Source organism: Delphinapterus leucas, chromosome 14 (genome assembly GCF_059928025.1).
Source record: "Delphinapterus leucas isolate spDelLeu-1000000601 "Yukka" chromosome 14, BTC_Dleu_Yukka2, whole genome shotgun sequence".
Taxonomy (NCBI): Eukaryota; Metazoa; Chordata; class Mammalia; order Artiodactyla; family Monodontidae; genus Delphinapterus; species Delphinapterus leucas.
In genome coordinates, this window is record NC_143142.1 from 70,422,004 (window position 1) to 70,435,818 (window position 13,815).

A 13,815-nucleotide genomic window follows, 5' to 3' on the forward strand; every position below is an offset into this window, starting at 1 on the left:
CTGACCTATTCAACTGACAAGTTAATATGCTGTCTGCCGGCACAAATCTCACTTTCAAAAATTATAGTCCCTCTGTACTTTCTCTTTTCCCAGGTTATTTGAAATTGCTCTTCTGAAGATATAAATATTCTACTTTGAGGAAGTTTTTATACTCTTGTGCAACTTAAAATAGAAAAATGAGCTCAGGAAGCCAGATCTGGAAAGTACCAAGGTCATTATTTAATCTAAACGTTCACTTTACAGATGAGGAAGGAAGGAGAATCCAAGCTCTGAACTTGGAGAGACTCCACTTCCACCAACTGCCCAAAGACACATTTCATTAATCATGACATTTGCATGGCTCTGAGAATCTTAAATATTAAATATACACTAACACATATGTATTGAGCTCCTCCTGTATGCCAACCACTATACTGGGCTCTGTGGATCCAGCAGTGGACAAGGAAATTAAATTCCTGAGCTAATGGAATTTATGTTGAACAAGAATGAAACAAAGCAGGGTAAAAAAAAGAGAGAGAGACAGTATGGGCAACCTCATTTGAGATATTCTAACTATGAAAATCATGTTCCCAGAGAAAATTCCCTTCCCTCATAGAATGAATATATTTCTACTTTCTACCTATCTAACCCAGTTTCCATTTCAAATCATAATGAACACCAGTCTTGGGGTTTCCTCTATTAGAAATGTCACCCCGTAAATTAGGTAACTTCCCTGCATGTGATTTCTCATCTGTTAACTAAGGGCTAGACCACATGATTACTTAGATTTCCTTCTACCTTTAAGATTCTTCATTAAACAGAGCCTCATGGACGTTGTGAATTCTTTTCCCTACTCCTTCCAGCCTCTTAACCTTCCCACGAAAGGCTCTGAGGTCGATGCTGTGGTTTCTGTATCTAAAAGACCTTCTGGCTCTTGTGGTATAGTTTGTGACACAGTGATAATGGCAGAGAGTCAGACGCATTTCCTGAAACATGGCAATCCTCTGGCTTTTTCTTCCCTTTTAGATTCATAGAACCAAGAACTAACAATCCCATCAATCATTGCGCGGGAATAAACAATACTGCTAAACTTGTCAGCTTTTTGATCCTTACCAGATCTTTTCTTTTAGCCCAGTTCTTGGAAAACAGCCTTTTTTACCAAGGCTTTTATTTTTCTTTGTGGTGGTGTATTTGCTGTGCCAAGTATAGACTATCGAGGTCACATGATTTTAGGACTCAGAAAATCACATAGTAATAAAAGAGGAACAAAGCTAAATACAAAAGAAATTTCTTTAAAAATTACAAACTAAATGCAAAAGAATTGTATATATAAAATAATCCATTTTTAAAAGAAACTTGGAGGCAAACTATCTCATACCCAGCTTAATATGTCAATTTCTTTAAATAGTCTATTGAAGACACTAAATAAATGGTTTCCACAGTGCCAAGCTTGCATTCATTTCAGGTGGAATTTATGTTCAATGCCACAAATTCTCCACCATCTTTCAGTTAAAGAAAAGACCCTGTGTGGGCTGCAGTAGAATTGATCTGTGTTAGCCAGGATTGTTGACTCTGGATTAGAGCCTGATTGGGAGGCAACCCCAGGCAGTTTATGGACTGCAGATTGGCTGTAGGTCAGAAATACATGGTAGGGCATGTAGTTGGCAAGTAGTGATAGTTTCATTCTGTAAGTGACAATTAATCTCCCATGCGATGGTCCTGAATCTCCTCTCGTACCTAATTCCTCCTTATGCTATAAGGTTAAATGCAAGTTCATCTTCCTCTACAAAATCTGCTCTGACCATTGCAGTCCATGAAGATTATTGTTTTGTTTGAACTAAAAGCACAACGATTTGACTCATTTATCAACTAATCATGTTCCATCTTGTAAAATTATATTGTATTTTCTTTCATCCTTATTCAGTGTATGCATGCCTTGACAGAAACTAGATTATGGATTACATTTTTGGAATTTTCATCTTTGGGCCTGATACTGTATATTGGAGGTATTTAACTAGATTTGCTCAAGACTTAGCCTTTTGTGACACTGTCACCAAAAATATTGCAAAAAGCATAGTTAACTGTGAGCAAAGTTTTAAAATGTGCTGATGTATCTTCTTGATTCTATTCATTTTTCCAGGAAACCACAGTATCCTCCAACTTTATCGTGTATTTAGGTAACCAGTAGCTTCAGTTTCTTCCCTCTGATTATCAAGGATTGTGCCCAGGGACGAATTTTGCTTTAATTACTTAACTATCTTAGAATATTTAAATTTCATCTGTTTTTTTTCACAAGAGAATTAACAGTTTTATCCGATTTTACTGGTGAAATAACAGACTTTATCACCCTTCAGAGGAGTTTCACATGAGCAAGTTTGGAAGGGAAAGAGAGACAAAGGTAGAGTGATGGTGAGGATGATAGACCTTAGATGCGGGAAACCTTACGACTTTGACAGCAATCTCCTCTAGCAACCCATTTGGCTCAAAGACTAGAAACAGCAACATCTTCAACCAAAAAGTCCTGGTAAGATATTTGGCACCAACCCAAACGCAGAACTACTCACCGCCAGGGTGTTGATCAATGCAGACATTTTCCAAGAAGAATTTCACGTCAGTAGTGGAGATGTCTGTATCCCTACATCAAGGAAGGCTGGTTGTTGATGGTTGCTATGCACCTCTTCCTGAGCAATGGTTATACTTTGTATAGATCTTAAAAAAGAAAAAGAGTACATTCACAGTCAGCAAATATCTACCCTGAGAGCCCTACTCAGTGAAGAAAGGATGTTATAAGAGAGGAAAACTTTAGTGCAAAAATATATATCGGCAGCTCTCAAAACACCTGACCTCAAAAACTATTCATTAATTAAAGAAATATACATCCATCAACCATAATACATTTAGGAGGATGTAGCATCAATAGGGTTCAAATTTTTGAAAATTCGAATGTAAAAACCTTGTAAATCTTCCAAATGATGCAATAATACTGGCTGGCTAACTACCTAATCGTCATCTTTATCATTATTTATCCAAAGACATGGAACCTTTTAGTTTTGACCCCGTACCAAAATGACAATGTAAAAAATAAAGTTTTGTTTAAATTGATGAATATGTGCATCATTTTCTTACATGTAGAAAAATGATTAGAATTATGTAGCAGTTTTCAGATATGTCCGTGGAGCAGCCTGTTGTTGACATTTGATCTTGATCACCTCAGAACTCCTGAAGAGCACAGCGTTTTCTGTATTGTAGAGGTGAGGAAATATTCCTCCTTCTTACCTAATAGGAGAGAAATGTTTCTATTCTAGGGATGTCTTCATAAGCCTTCCTCTATCCATCTGTATAACCCACAAATCAGAAAGTTGTACCAAATGGCAAATCATTTTGCTAACCTCAAGAGTGGAAAGTACATCAAGTGTTTAGTGGGTGATGGTGTAATTCAAAGGTATGTGGTGGTAGTTTTCATGTCACCACTGTTTTTGGATTTGGCCCTTGGCATCACCCATAACCGTTGTAACAACAGAAGAAATTAAAACCAAGGCAGGAGAGGTTAGGGCAGTGGGTGAAATGGCAAGTGGTGTTCCTTCAGGAGAAATATTAGAAGAATTACCATAGGTATGCCTCTGAATAGCTCTTCCCTTTTTTCAAGGCCTAGAAAATATTCAGCAGATTTGCCAAATACAGCAGATTTGCCATTGGAGAACAGAGGGTTCAGTATTTCAGAACGTAAGATTTTAAAACATTGCTTTTGAAATGATTTTCAAATCAGTGTTTTTAAAGGTTGTCATTTCAGCTGTGAAATTTTTTAAATTAAAAAGGAATCTTTTGTATGCATATAATAGAAAACTCATCCTGCAGGATTACATGCAGAATATCCCCCTAGGTTTTTCTCTTCCATTACTCATATATAATTTCAGTCTCCCTCTAGCACACCTGCATCATCTTAGACAGTTTTTTCTATTCCCTATGACTCTTTTTCCTAGCACCACACTCCTGATTCCAAGAGACAAAGCTATAAGTCTTTAAGTTCTACTATTGCTGTGGCAATAGCCATGGTGGGTATCACATAGCTTTTTGTTCCATATTACCTGACATGATATAAAAAGATAGGTACTAAGTGAAATCATAGAAGAGTCCTTAACTCCTGAAGCTGCTCTGAACTAGTTAACTCACCGAGTCACAGAATAGAGGCATTCCAATTTTTTACCCTTGAAAGCTAAATTTACGTTGCTTTGCAGGAAGGCAAAGGAAAACCAATTTTAATCATAAGTACTTATTTTTCCTCCTACACAGGCCCACCAAGACCATCACTATGACCGATGGGGACTATGATTATCTGATCAAATTCCTGGCCCTTGGAGATTCGGGGGTGGGGAAGACGACATTTCTTTATCGCTACACAGACAATAAATTCAATCCCAAGTTCATCACGACAGTAGGGATAGACTTTCGGGAAAAACGTGTGGTGAGTTTTTAACCATACTGTTAACTGGTTGCTGATCCTACTATATAAGATAAGGATTAAGGGCTTCCCTGGTGGCGCACACGGGTTCGTGCCCCGGTCCGGGAAGATCCCACATGCCGCGGAGCGGCTGGGCCCATGAGCCATGGCCGCTGAGCCTGCTCATCCAGAGCCTGTGCTCCACAATGGGAGAGGCCACAACAGTGAGAGGCCCACGTACCACATAAAAAAAAAAAAAAAAGAAAAAAAGATAAGGATTAAGAAGCTATGTTTATTGCATTGCAAGGTGACCGTCTTTTATCACATGAAATTCATAACCTGTCACTTTAATCCAATTTAAATATTATTTTTTACTGTCTGAATTATAAATAACATTTTGCTTAGAAAAAGTTGAGGGGCACTATCACTGGTCTCCAGAAGTACACAAAAATCATTTATGGGTTTGTATAGTGTGTTTTCTATGAATTCTTAAGGCAACTTTCAAAACATGAATTAGTATCTAAAATCATTAACTCTTGATCTGAGTTCCTCAGTAAAAACAAGTGTTCATTTCCCTATGCTTACAAAAAAAGTTAAAAGAATGATTGGTAAATAGCTGGAACATGAGCTTTGTGAGTTCTTGCTGCATTTTTATTTATGTGTAGACTCAGCCATCAATCACTAGCTTCTTATGAACAGAATGTGAGACCAATCCATGCTATTTTTCAAGATAAGGGATTTTAAGTGAGAATCACAACCACTTCCTTCTCCTATGCTAGACGCTAATGACAAGGATATTGTGACATGTGAGACGTGTAACATAGGCACAGGAGCTTAGCCAGATTTACTGCCACCCAAGGTATTCTTGATTGCCAAGATGGCGGCGGCTTCCAGTTGATATCACAAATCCAAAAAAACAAACAAAGAAAATGATGTTGAGAAGTTAAATCATGGTTCCTTATAATGTCCTGTACCTTATCTGAAAGTCCAGTACTATAGTCTTAGCAAACTTGCTCCCAACCCTTCCAGGGTTTTTCTGTGCCTTCTCCCCTCCCAATTCCCCACCCCCAACCCCAATCTAGGTATAAATCTTTGCAAAGTTTTTCCTTTAAAACGTCTTCACTAAGCCATAAGTAAAAGAACTGGATAAATACTAAAATTTCTATGCTTTGTTTAAATAAGAAGTCAAAATGCCATCATTTAAAAAATTTAAACTTTTCTAAAAAGAGCCTTTGAAGGAACGACTAGTAAGGAAAGGCTTGAAATATCCTGTGTAAACTTATTGAGAAATTCCATGTGTTTTTCATTTTGAAAGTCCAGTTCACAGTAGAGGATATTCAGGTATTTGTAAAGCATTTTACTGTTTTAAAAATGCCTTCACATCTGCTATGTCATTCAAGTTAGCAGTAACTCTGTAAAGTAGGAGGAAATGATGGGTCTAAATTTGCTAAAGGAAAATAAGATTCTATGAAGTTAAATGAAGAGTCTATATTTGAACGTAGAAGTTGGGTCCTAAATCTAATGTTTGCTGCCTCCATGAGGAAATGACAGAAGGTGTCTAATTTAAGTTTGCAGGATGCCTAAATTGTTTTGAAAACCATACTTATACTTGACATTTAAAAGTGAGAGTATATGTGATACTTCTGGGGAAACAAAACAGAGCAAATATTTATTTTGCACTATGAACTTTGATTATAGTAATGAAGAAAAAATATGCTGAGTGAACCCAGAGAATTTGAATGCTGACAAAATCCAAAGCAGTATCAACGGATGACATTTGTATTTTTCAGGTTTATAACACACAGGGACCAAATGGGTCAACAGGGAAAGCAGTTAAGGTGCATCTCCAGCTTTGGGACACAGCAGGACAAGAGAGGTAACAGTGAATTACTTTGTTTCTAGCTACAAATATCTTAGGAAAACTTATTTTAATGTGAATGCTGTATGTGGTATGTGGACTTGTAAGGATATGCAACTCTCCTTCTGGTTTCAAAATAAACATTTGTATCAAAAAATAAAAATAAATTATTTGTAGTTAATCGACCATAACTAGCACTGTGTATTTGGTACAGATTTCAAAAATCAGATTTTCAGAAATCTCTGTGAAAATTCTTATGCATTGTCTTTGTACTTTAATAGGGGAAAAAAGGAAAAAACTTCTCCAGAATTTAATTAAACTGAGGTGGGAAATTGACATTGTTACAAGTACTACTTGAAGAGGGAGTTGAAGAAAAGGGTGTTAATATCTTTCTCATCTCTTTCCGCCCTTACACACAGACTCTCGTCCTGTGCCTTTTGACTGGCTTAACTCTCTGAGATTTTGGTCTCACCATCAACCTCCAGCTGGAATGTTTTACTCCCTTTCCACCTTCCCTGAGCCTCTCCTTTCACCAGGCCTGGCTCACATTACACCTGCTTGTCGGGGCTCTTCTGAACACCCCAAGTGAAACAAACTCCCTCTTTCTTGAACTCCTACATCTATTCTTCCATTCCTTAAATTACTCAATTAATTATATACCACCTTGCAGTAAGGTGAATCTTTTATTTTTATCTGTAACTGCTGGTCTCTGATTCACTTGTGACCTTCTCACCCCAACACAATTGTGAGCCTTATAAGGACAGAGGCCATACTTGGTTTTTCAGCCTCGTCTCTGGTACAACGTCCAAGTCAAGAGACACTCAGTAGACAGTAGTGTGGATTGTTTAGAGCTGGAGGTGCTATGCCATTATTTGATGAAAATATATTTCTTTGAGATTCAAACTTCCAGAGTGCAAAAGACCCCAAGCTAGTGAAGCTTTTCAATATTAGATTAAACAAAAATTGGCAATAGATTGTCAGAGAAGATATTTAGAAGGCACATACCTCCCAATTCTACATCACATGTCTTACAATGTTTATGCTGGTAAACACTTCAGTCTTTGAAATGAATCCAAAACATTCTCGCTTTCAGTGAGTGTAAACGCCAGGAGAGGTGCTGGGCCCTCTCTGTGAGCTTTTTTGACTGTGAATTCCATTTACACACATCCTTCAACACGGCTGGTTCTTCTGAAGTCACTCCTTACAAGAATCTCTGTTCATATGTCAGTTTTGTTGTCACAAAGATGTATGTTTTATAGACCGATTTAATTCATTTTTGAAGAAGGAATATGAGAAAATGTGGTTCCCATATGTCTTCGCACACGATATGTCAGCCTAGCGTGATGGCAGGCTTCTCTCATCTGTCCCCTTAAGACAGCTGCTCCAGGAGTGAAATAGGAAACACTAAGGACAGTCTTAGTACATCAAGGTTATTCATTCCTTGAGAATTTTGCATTCTGTATACAAAAGGTGCAGCTAAGCAGCAGGATGAACAATGCCTCACACCTCAGCCCTGTGCCTGAGGACGACTGGCAGTATAAGCCATGTAACATAATGATTATTGATAAAAGGCACATTATGGGAAGGAGGACGAAAATCATACCCCTTATGTAAACCTAAAGGATGCAGGGCACAGACTTAGTTCTCAGTGAGGGAGAAGGAGCTATAATGTGCCCTAGGATCTGTTTTCTCATGGGGTCCTAGCTTTCCCCCGCCCCGGGGACACAATGAGGTTGGTGGGTGAAGCTAGAAATCAATAAGCTTTCCCCTGGAGTAAACCCTGGAAAGTAAGGGGGTTAACAAGGGTACTGGGCTGAGTGGTCCAGGGTATGAAGCTGGTCCAGAGCAAGAGTATTTTACCCATGTTGCTGTGGATGCAGAAGTGTTTGCTCCAGTGAGATCTTATCGAGCAAGTATGTTTTAAAGTAACTGTCCTGTGCTGTGGGCAATGAGAGGGGGATAAGGCACAGTCTTATCCTCAAATGAGACACACACACACACACACACTCTTAAGGAGAGGACAGAGAGGAGACTATTGTGGCTGAGTTAGCCACACTCTTGTGGTTGGAGCAGGAGACAGTTTTGGGAGTACAGCTAGTTCCCAAAGACAGAGAAAGAACCCTTCAATAAAAGCCCTGTAATCTCTGAGCTTCTAGTGACTCGTAGGAACAAATCCACAGGAAGAAAACTGAGTAAAACTTTTGGTATTTCGTAATCATCATGAGTATGTCCTACCAAAGGAATCTTATTTTGGAAATAAAAAGTCATTAAAATATCTCTTCTCCCTGATTTGGTATTGAAAGTATTGTTCTCTATTGAAGTTATTTAACACTTTAATAATTTATATCCTTTGCTATTTTCTTTCTTTATTTCTTTATCTATACTTGACAGGCATTTAGCGAGCCAAAAATGTGCTCAGGGCCATAGAAACGCAATGGATAGCAAGTTAGAAACACAGCTCCTTTTTTCTTGGAGCTACCGGGGTAGAATTTGGACAAATAAACAATTGCAATAATAGCTTTAGGGCACTAACAGGAAAACAAAGAGTGGTTGTCAGGTGCACCAAGAGGAGCCCATAAGCTACATGAGGGTGTTGGGAAGTCAGCGTGGGGAGGTGATACTGTTATATGTAAATATACATACTCATACACAATGTATGAGTGAATCTTATCCAGGCTAAAAGGACAGAAGGTAAAGGAAGCATGAAGGTGAGGCTACCCACAGGAATAACAGTGTGTGTGAAAGCCCAGGGGAGAGAGTGAACTTTCTAAGAACTAAAAGAAGATCAGCTTGCCTGTGGGTAGTCAACAGATGAAGCTGGATAGATGAGCAAGGGTTAGTTCATGCAGAGCCTTGACGGACTGTTGAAAAGTTCAGTCATTATCTTAAGCAAAGTACCATCATTTAAATGTTTTTAGCAGAGGATTTATATAATCAGTGGGAAGAAATCAGGGAAGGGGAGGATCCCATATGACACTGGAGACAGGAAGCCTGTTGAGAAGGCTGTTGAAATTATCCAGGTGGAAGATAATGGGTCCAAAACTAGAGTAGTGGCAGGGTACGTGGACAGAAATGAGAAAGTCAGGAGATATTTGTTGATTGCTTGTATATAGCAGGTGAGGTAGAAAGGCTGTGGTGACCAAGGAGGATGGTGATGTCATTGACAGAAAATCAGGAGGAGGGGCCAGTTTGGTTTTAAACACATGAAGCTGAGGGTACCTTAGTTTCCTCCAAGTGGAAATATCAAACAAGTAATTGGGCATATGGTGTGGAAGGCAGGAAAAATTTAGACCTATAAATTTGGGGTTCAACATATAGGTGATAATTGAGCCAGGGAAGTGAATGAGATTAACCAGTGAATATATGTAGAGGAAGAAGGGGTCAAGAATAGAACCCAGAGGAAACCCAAGAATCTACAAATAGGCCAAAATAGGAGATCCAAAATTAGGAGGACATTTAGGATAAGAAGTGATACGCTTCTCTGTTTCAAAGTCATGTGCCTTTCTAAAACTCAATTGCCAAATTCACTTCTTTATCAGTATAACCCAAACCTTCTCTGGACCTTACTGTGATCTCTTGTTTCGCCCATTGCTGACATTGAAGTGGATCTCAAAGCATCTTCAACTTCCCTGAGGATGTTGGGGTAGAAGGGGTTGGAACAAGAGAAAGTCTTTACATCGCACATGAAGGAGTGCGTTCTTCAAAATCCTCCATTAGAGATGAGACTTCTTGCTTTCTCTCCTCAACTACCAAGTCTCTCTGCCCTTCCCTCATTCCCCTAATCAACATCCTCTTTTTCCTTTCTTCACTGTCGTCCTTCTCCTTAAGAGACATGCATGCCAGCCTAAAGCTCAGTTTTATCCCTAAGGAGTGCTTATAAAAGAGTTTTCTCACCAATGTTCTTCCTTACAAAAGAACCCTAGTTCCAGCTGCTAACAAGTTGTGATTTTCTGCATGTAATCACAGGCATTCATTTTCAGGCTACCATGTGCCAAGCTTCCTTCTGGGCACAGACAAGAAATTTGAAAAGTATAAGTTAAAGTCCCAACTCTAAAGTGGCTTCTATTTTAATTGTGGGCCACGAGATGCCCGTGAGCCAATGAGAGAAAGATTCCAAGGGGCTGTGTACGCGAGCGTGTGGTTGAAGTTTACAAACTCTTGCACGCATACCTGCTATGGAACATAAAGCCGGGACGCGATCTTAAACAAATCCACAACCAGGTGTTCTGCCCGACCCTTCAGCAGTCTTTTTGCCCATTCGGCAGAATAATCCCGAGGGATGCCACGGAGAGTTCGTATCTGAAAGGGAAATAGTGTTGTTTGCATTGTCATCAGAATTTGCATGTGGACTGACTTTCAGAACTACCCACTGTGCTTTTTTGGCAGATTCCGGAGCCTCACCACTGCGTTTTTCAGAGACGCCATGGGTTTCTTATTAATGTTTGACCTCACCAGTCAACAGAGCTTCTTAAATGTCAGAAACTGGATGAGTAAGTGGGACCGAGTAACTTCCGTTGGCCACGTTGCTTCTCTGCCTCACAAGATGAAACCAGATTGGGGACCACAGATTAACTCTAAAATGTCACAGGTTTAGTGTTTCCTGTGTCACCTTCAAAGCGGTGGCTTTTATGTGGCTCGTCCAAAGTGGCTTAAAATTGTGTTTTCCTTTGACGCCTTAGAAGAATCACCACCTATACGTAAGGACTTTATTGTTGCAATTGACAGGCCATTAATTCCACGTATCCAGTAAGTCTTGAAGGACGTCTTAAAACTAAATGAGTGGTCACATCTACTCCATCTAGCCTGGTGGGGACACAGAAAAACAGCAGCGTTTTCTGAGGGGGCAACTGGTACCTACAGTGTGTGCCCTTGCACGTGGGTTACCTAAGGTGTTAATGAACTAATGGGTTAATTAGGTGGGAAATTGTTTCAGAGCAGAGCAGCCACGTGAAAATATGGTAGCGTGTCAGTCAACAGGCTCACGTTGAAATTTACTTCTTTTTAGAAAAGTGTTCAAATGTGAGGAAGACTGGTACAGAAAAATCTCCAGCCTTCATGGCAATTTAAACATAATATAAAGTTTCAAAGTAGCCTGGTCAGTTATTAAAGCCAGATTGATACGTCAGCACAGAAGCGTGGTGTTTGATTTTTCCTTTATTTTTTTAACTGATGTAGCACTAAAGACAATATTTCATTTGCATGTTTTAAATTACAAATACCAGTTTTAATCCTAGTGGGACATACCAGCAGTCGCATGGGGCTGGTGCTACTTGTCGTTTCTAGATTTGTCAGGGCTGTCTGTGGCCAGAGTGATATTTTTTAAAAGACTAGATCATAGTATTCCTCTGCTCGAAGTCCTTTTGGGATTTCCCATCTCACTTGGAATTCCTCTTTAATTCACTTTTACTCTGCCCCAGCTAACTGGCCTCCAGCTAAAGGTCTCTCCCCTGAGAAGCACAGTCCTGCCTTGGAGACTTTGATTTCTGTTCGCCTCTGCATTGATTTCTCTTTTCCGATTTGTAGCGTGTGTTAGTTCTTTCATCTCCTCCAAGTTCTTGTTCAAACCTTATTTATCTCTTGGGAGAGGCTTTCCCTGACAGCCCCATCTAAAACAGTGCTCTTCATCACTCTGTATGCCCTCAATACACTTTCTATTTCATTTGGTCACTGCCACCACCTGACACATATTATATTTATTATATTATATTATATTTATTATATTATATTATTTCTTTGTTTACTTGTGGTTTTGGTTCTTTCTACCACTAGAATGTAAGCTCTATAAAGGTGCAGACTTGGTCTGCTTTGTTCCATTGCGATACCCCAGATCACCTGGCTGAGTGTCTGGCTGTGTAGATTCTCAAATATATACATATCTTATTATTACATATTATATATAATTAATAATATATGTAAATGCTTTAAATGTAAGTTCACTAACAGTGGGGAAAAATACCAACAAATTCTGACTTAATTGCTTCTCCAAATGAGTGTTTATCCTAGGATCTGTGTCCATTTTCTTCTGCTATTACATTTCTTTATCCAAATTTTGGTGTTATTATTAGATTCTGGGGAGATAAGGAGATAATAAGATTATTCAATTCTTTCAGAGACTGATTCGTTCATCATTTTTCAAGGTAGATGAGATGCTCCCTTATTACTAAAATTTCCAGAAAGATACAGTTGGGATTTAAGATAATTAATTGCCGTATCTAATAAGGCTTTAATTTCTAACATCCAAATAATTGGTGTTATAGAGTAAGCATTTGTCTTCTTTCTCTGACCTCAGCAAGGTTGCAAATAGCTTGCCTTGAAGTAGACCGTAAAATAGTCCCGTAACCTTGAAAACATAGATTGACAAGTTTTTTTATCGTTTCCTTCCTTCCTCCCTCCCTCCCTGCCTCCCTTCCTTCTTCTTCTCCTCCTTCTTCTTCTCTCCTCCTCCTCCCCCCACCCCCCTTCTCTTTTAAACAGTGTCTCCTGGAGAAAAGAGAAAAACAAGTGACCTGTCTTAATATTGTTTCTACATGAATTTGTGGTGGTTCAAAAATGTTCTGCTCTTATGGATCATCACCTTGAACTTCAGGAAAGGGAAATGTAGCAGCCTCCTAAAGGAAAGAGCAAACTTATGTACTTTAAGATCACATTCTATTATCTCCACTTATATTTGAAGAATAAATGGAATGAAAAACAGTATGTTCATCTCAAAGGGCATTTCCCCAGATATAGAGGAGCACTGATAGGTATTCATACAAGTGCTTCATATACACTCTTATTAATCTTCACAACCCGCAACCTGTGAGGAATTAGCTCCATTTTCTAGATGAGGAAACTGTGGCTGGGAAGAGTTAAGCAACTTGGCTAATATAATGTAACTCGTAAGCAGCTAAGCTGCAGACGAACAATTAGATTAGGACTCTGAAGTATGAGCAGTCATTTGACATCACTTGTTTATAGCTAACTTGCTGGTTCCATCTGTTTTCTTTCCAAGGCCAACTGCAAGCAAATGCTTATTGTGAAAATCCAGATATAGTATTAATTGGCAACAAGGCAGACCTGCCAGACCAGAGAGAAGTCAACGAACGGCAAGCCCGGGACCTGGCTGACAAATACAGGTAAGTCAGTCGCGTGGAGATGTCCTCTAAGCTTGCACACTGCTGCTTAGTGATGGGGTAGGGTCAGGAGATTGATGTTAGAAGGGATACCTTTGATTCAGGAATGTCGCATGAATGAAAAAGATCTTCCAGAGGAATATATGTGATGTTTTTAATGAACTATTTCATAATAATAGCAGCTAACATTTACCGAATGCTTATTATGTGCTAGCAACTGTTCCTAGGCTTTAACTCATCTAACCCCTCATAATCATATATAGGAGATCTAGAGTTATTCCACTTTATATATGAGTAATTGAGACACAGGGGGATTGAGTAACTAATGGAAGGCCACATAGATAGTAAGTAGAGCTAGAATTCAACCCAGGCAGACTGAGATCAGAGTCCATGCTTTTCAACGCTGTATTCTACTGCCTCTCAATCAA

General features: G+C 39.1%; 1 protein-coding gene across 11 annotated transcripts in view; it reads left to right on the forward strand.

The window, feature by feature from the left end:
• RAB27B (RAB27B, member RAS oncogene family) overlaps positions 1-13,815 on the forward strand; it is a 65,891-nt gene that overhangs the window by 45,202 nt on the left and 6,874 nt on the right. For 6 of the 11 annotated variants that reach the window (XM_022584454.3, XM_089895215.1, XM_089895210.1 and 3 more), the window contains 4 exons: positions 4,270-4,441; positions 6,208-6,293; positions 10,662-10,765; positions 13,267-13,390. In XM_022584454.3, coding sequence (XP_022440162.2) covers positions 4,289-4,441; positions 6,208-6,293; positions 10,662-10,765; positions 13,267-13,390 — 467 coding nt within the window. In that variant the 5' untranslated portion in view covers positions 4,270-4,288. Of the gene's footprint in view, positions 1-2,333; positions 2,504-3,193; positions 3,231-4,269; positions 4,442-6,207; positions 6,294-10,661; positions 10,766-13,266; positions 13,391-13,815 lie in introns of all 11 variants that reach the window. The other 5 variants (XM_089895212.1, XM_030762040.2, XM_089895213.1 and 2 more) reach the window with 2 other exon arrangements.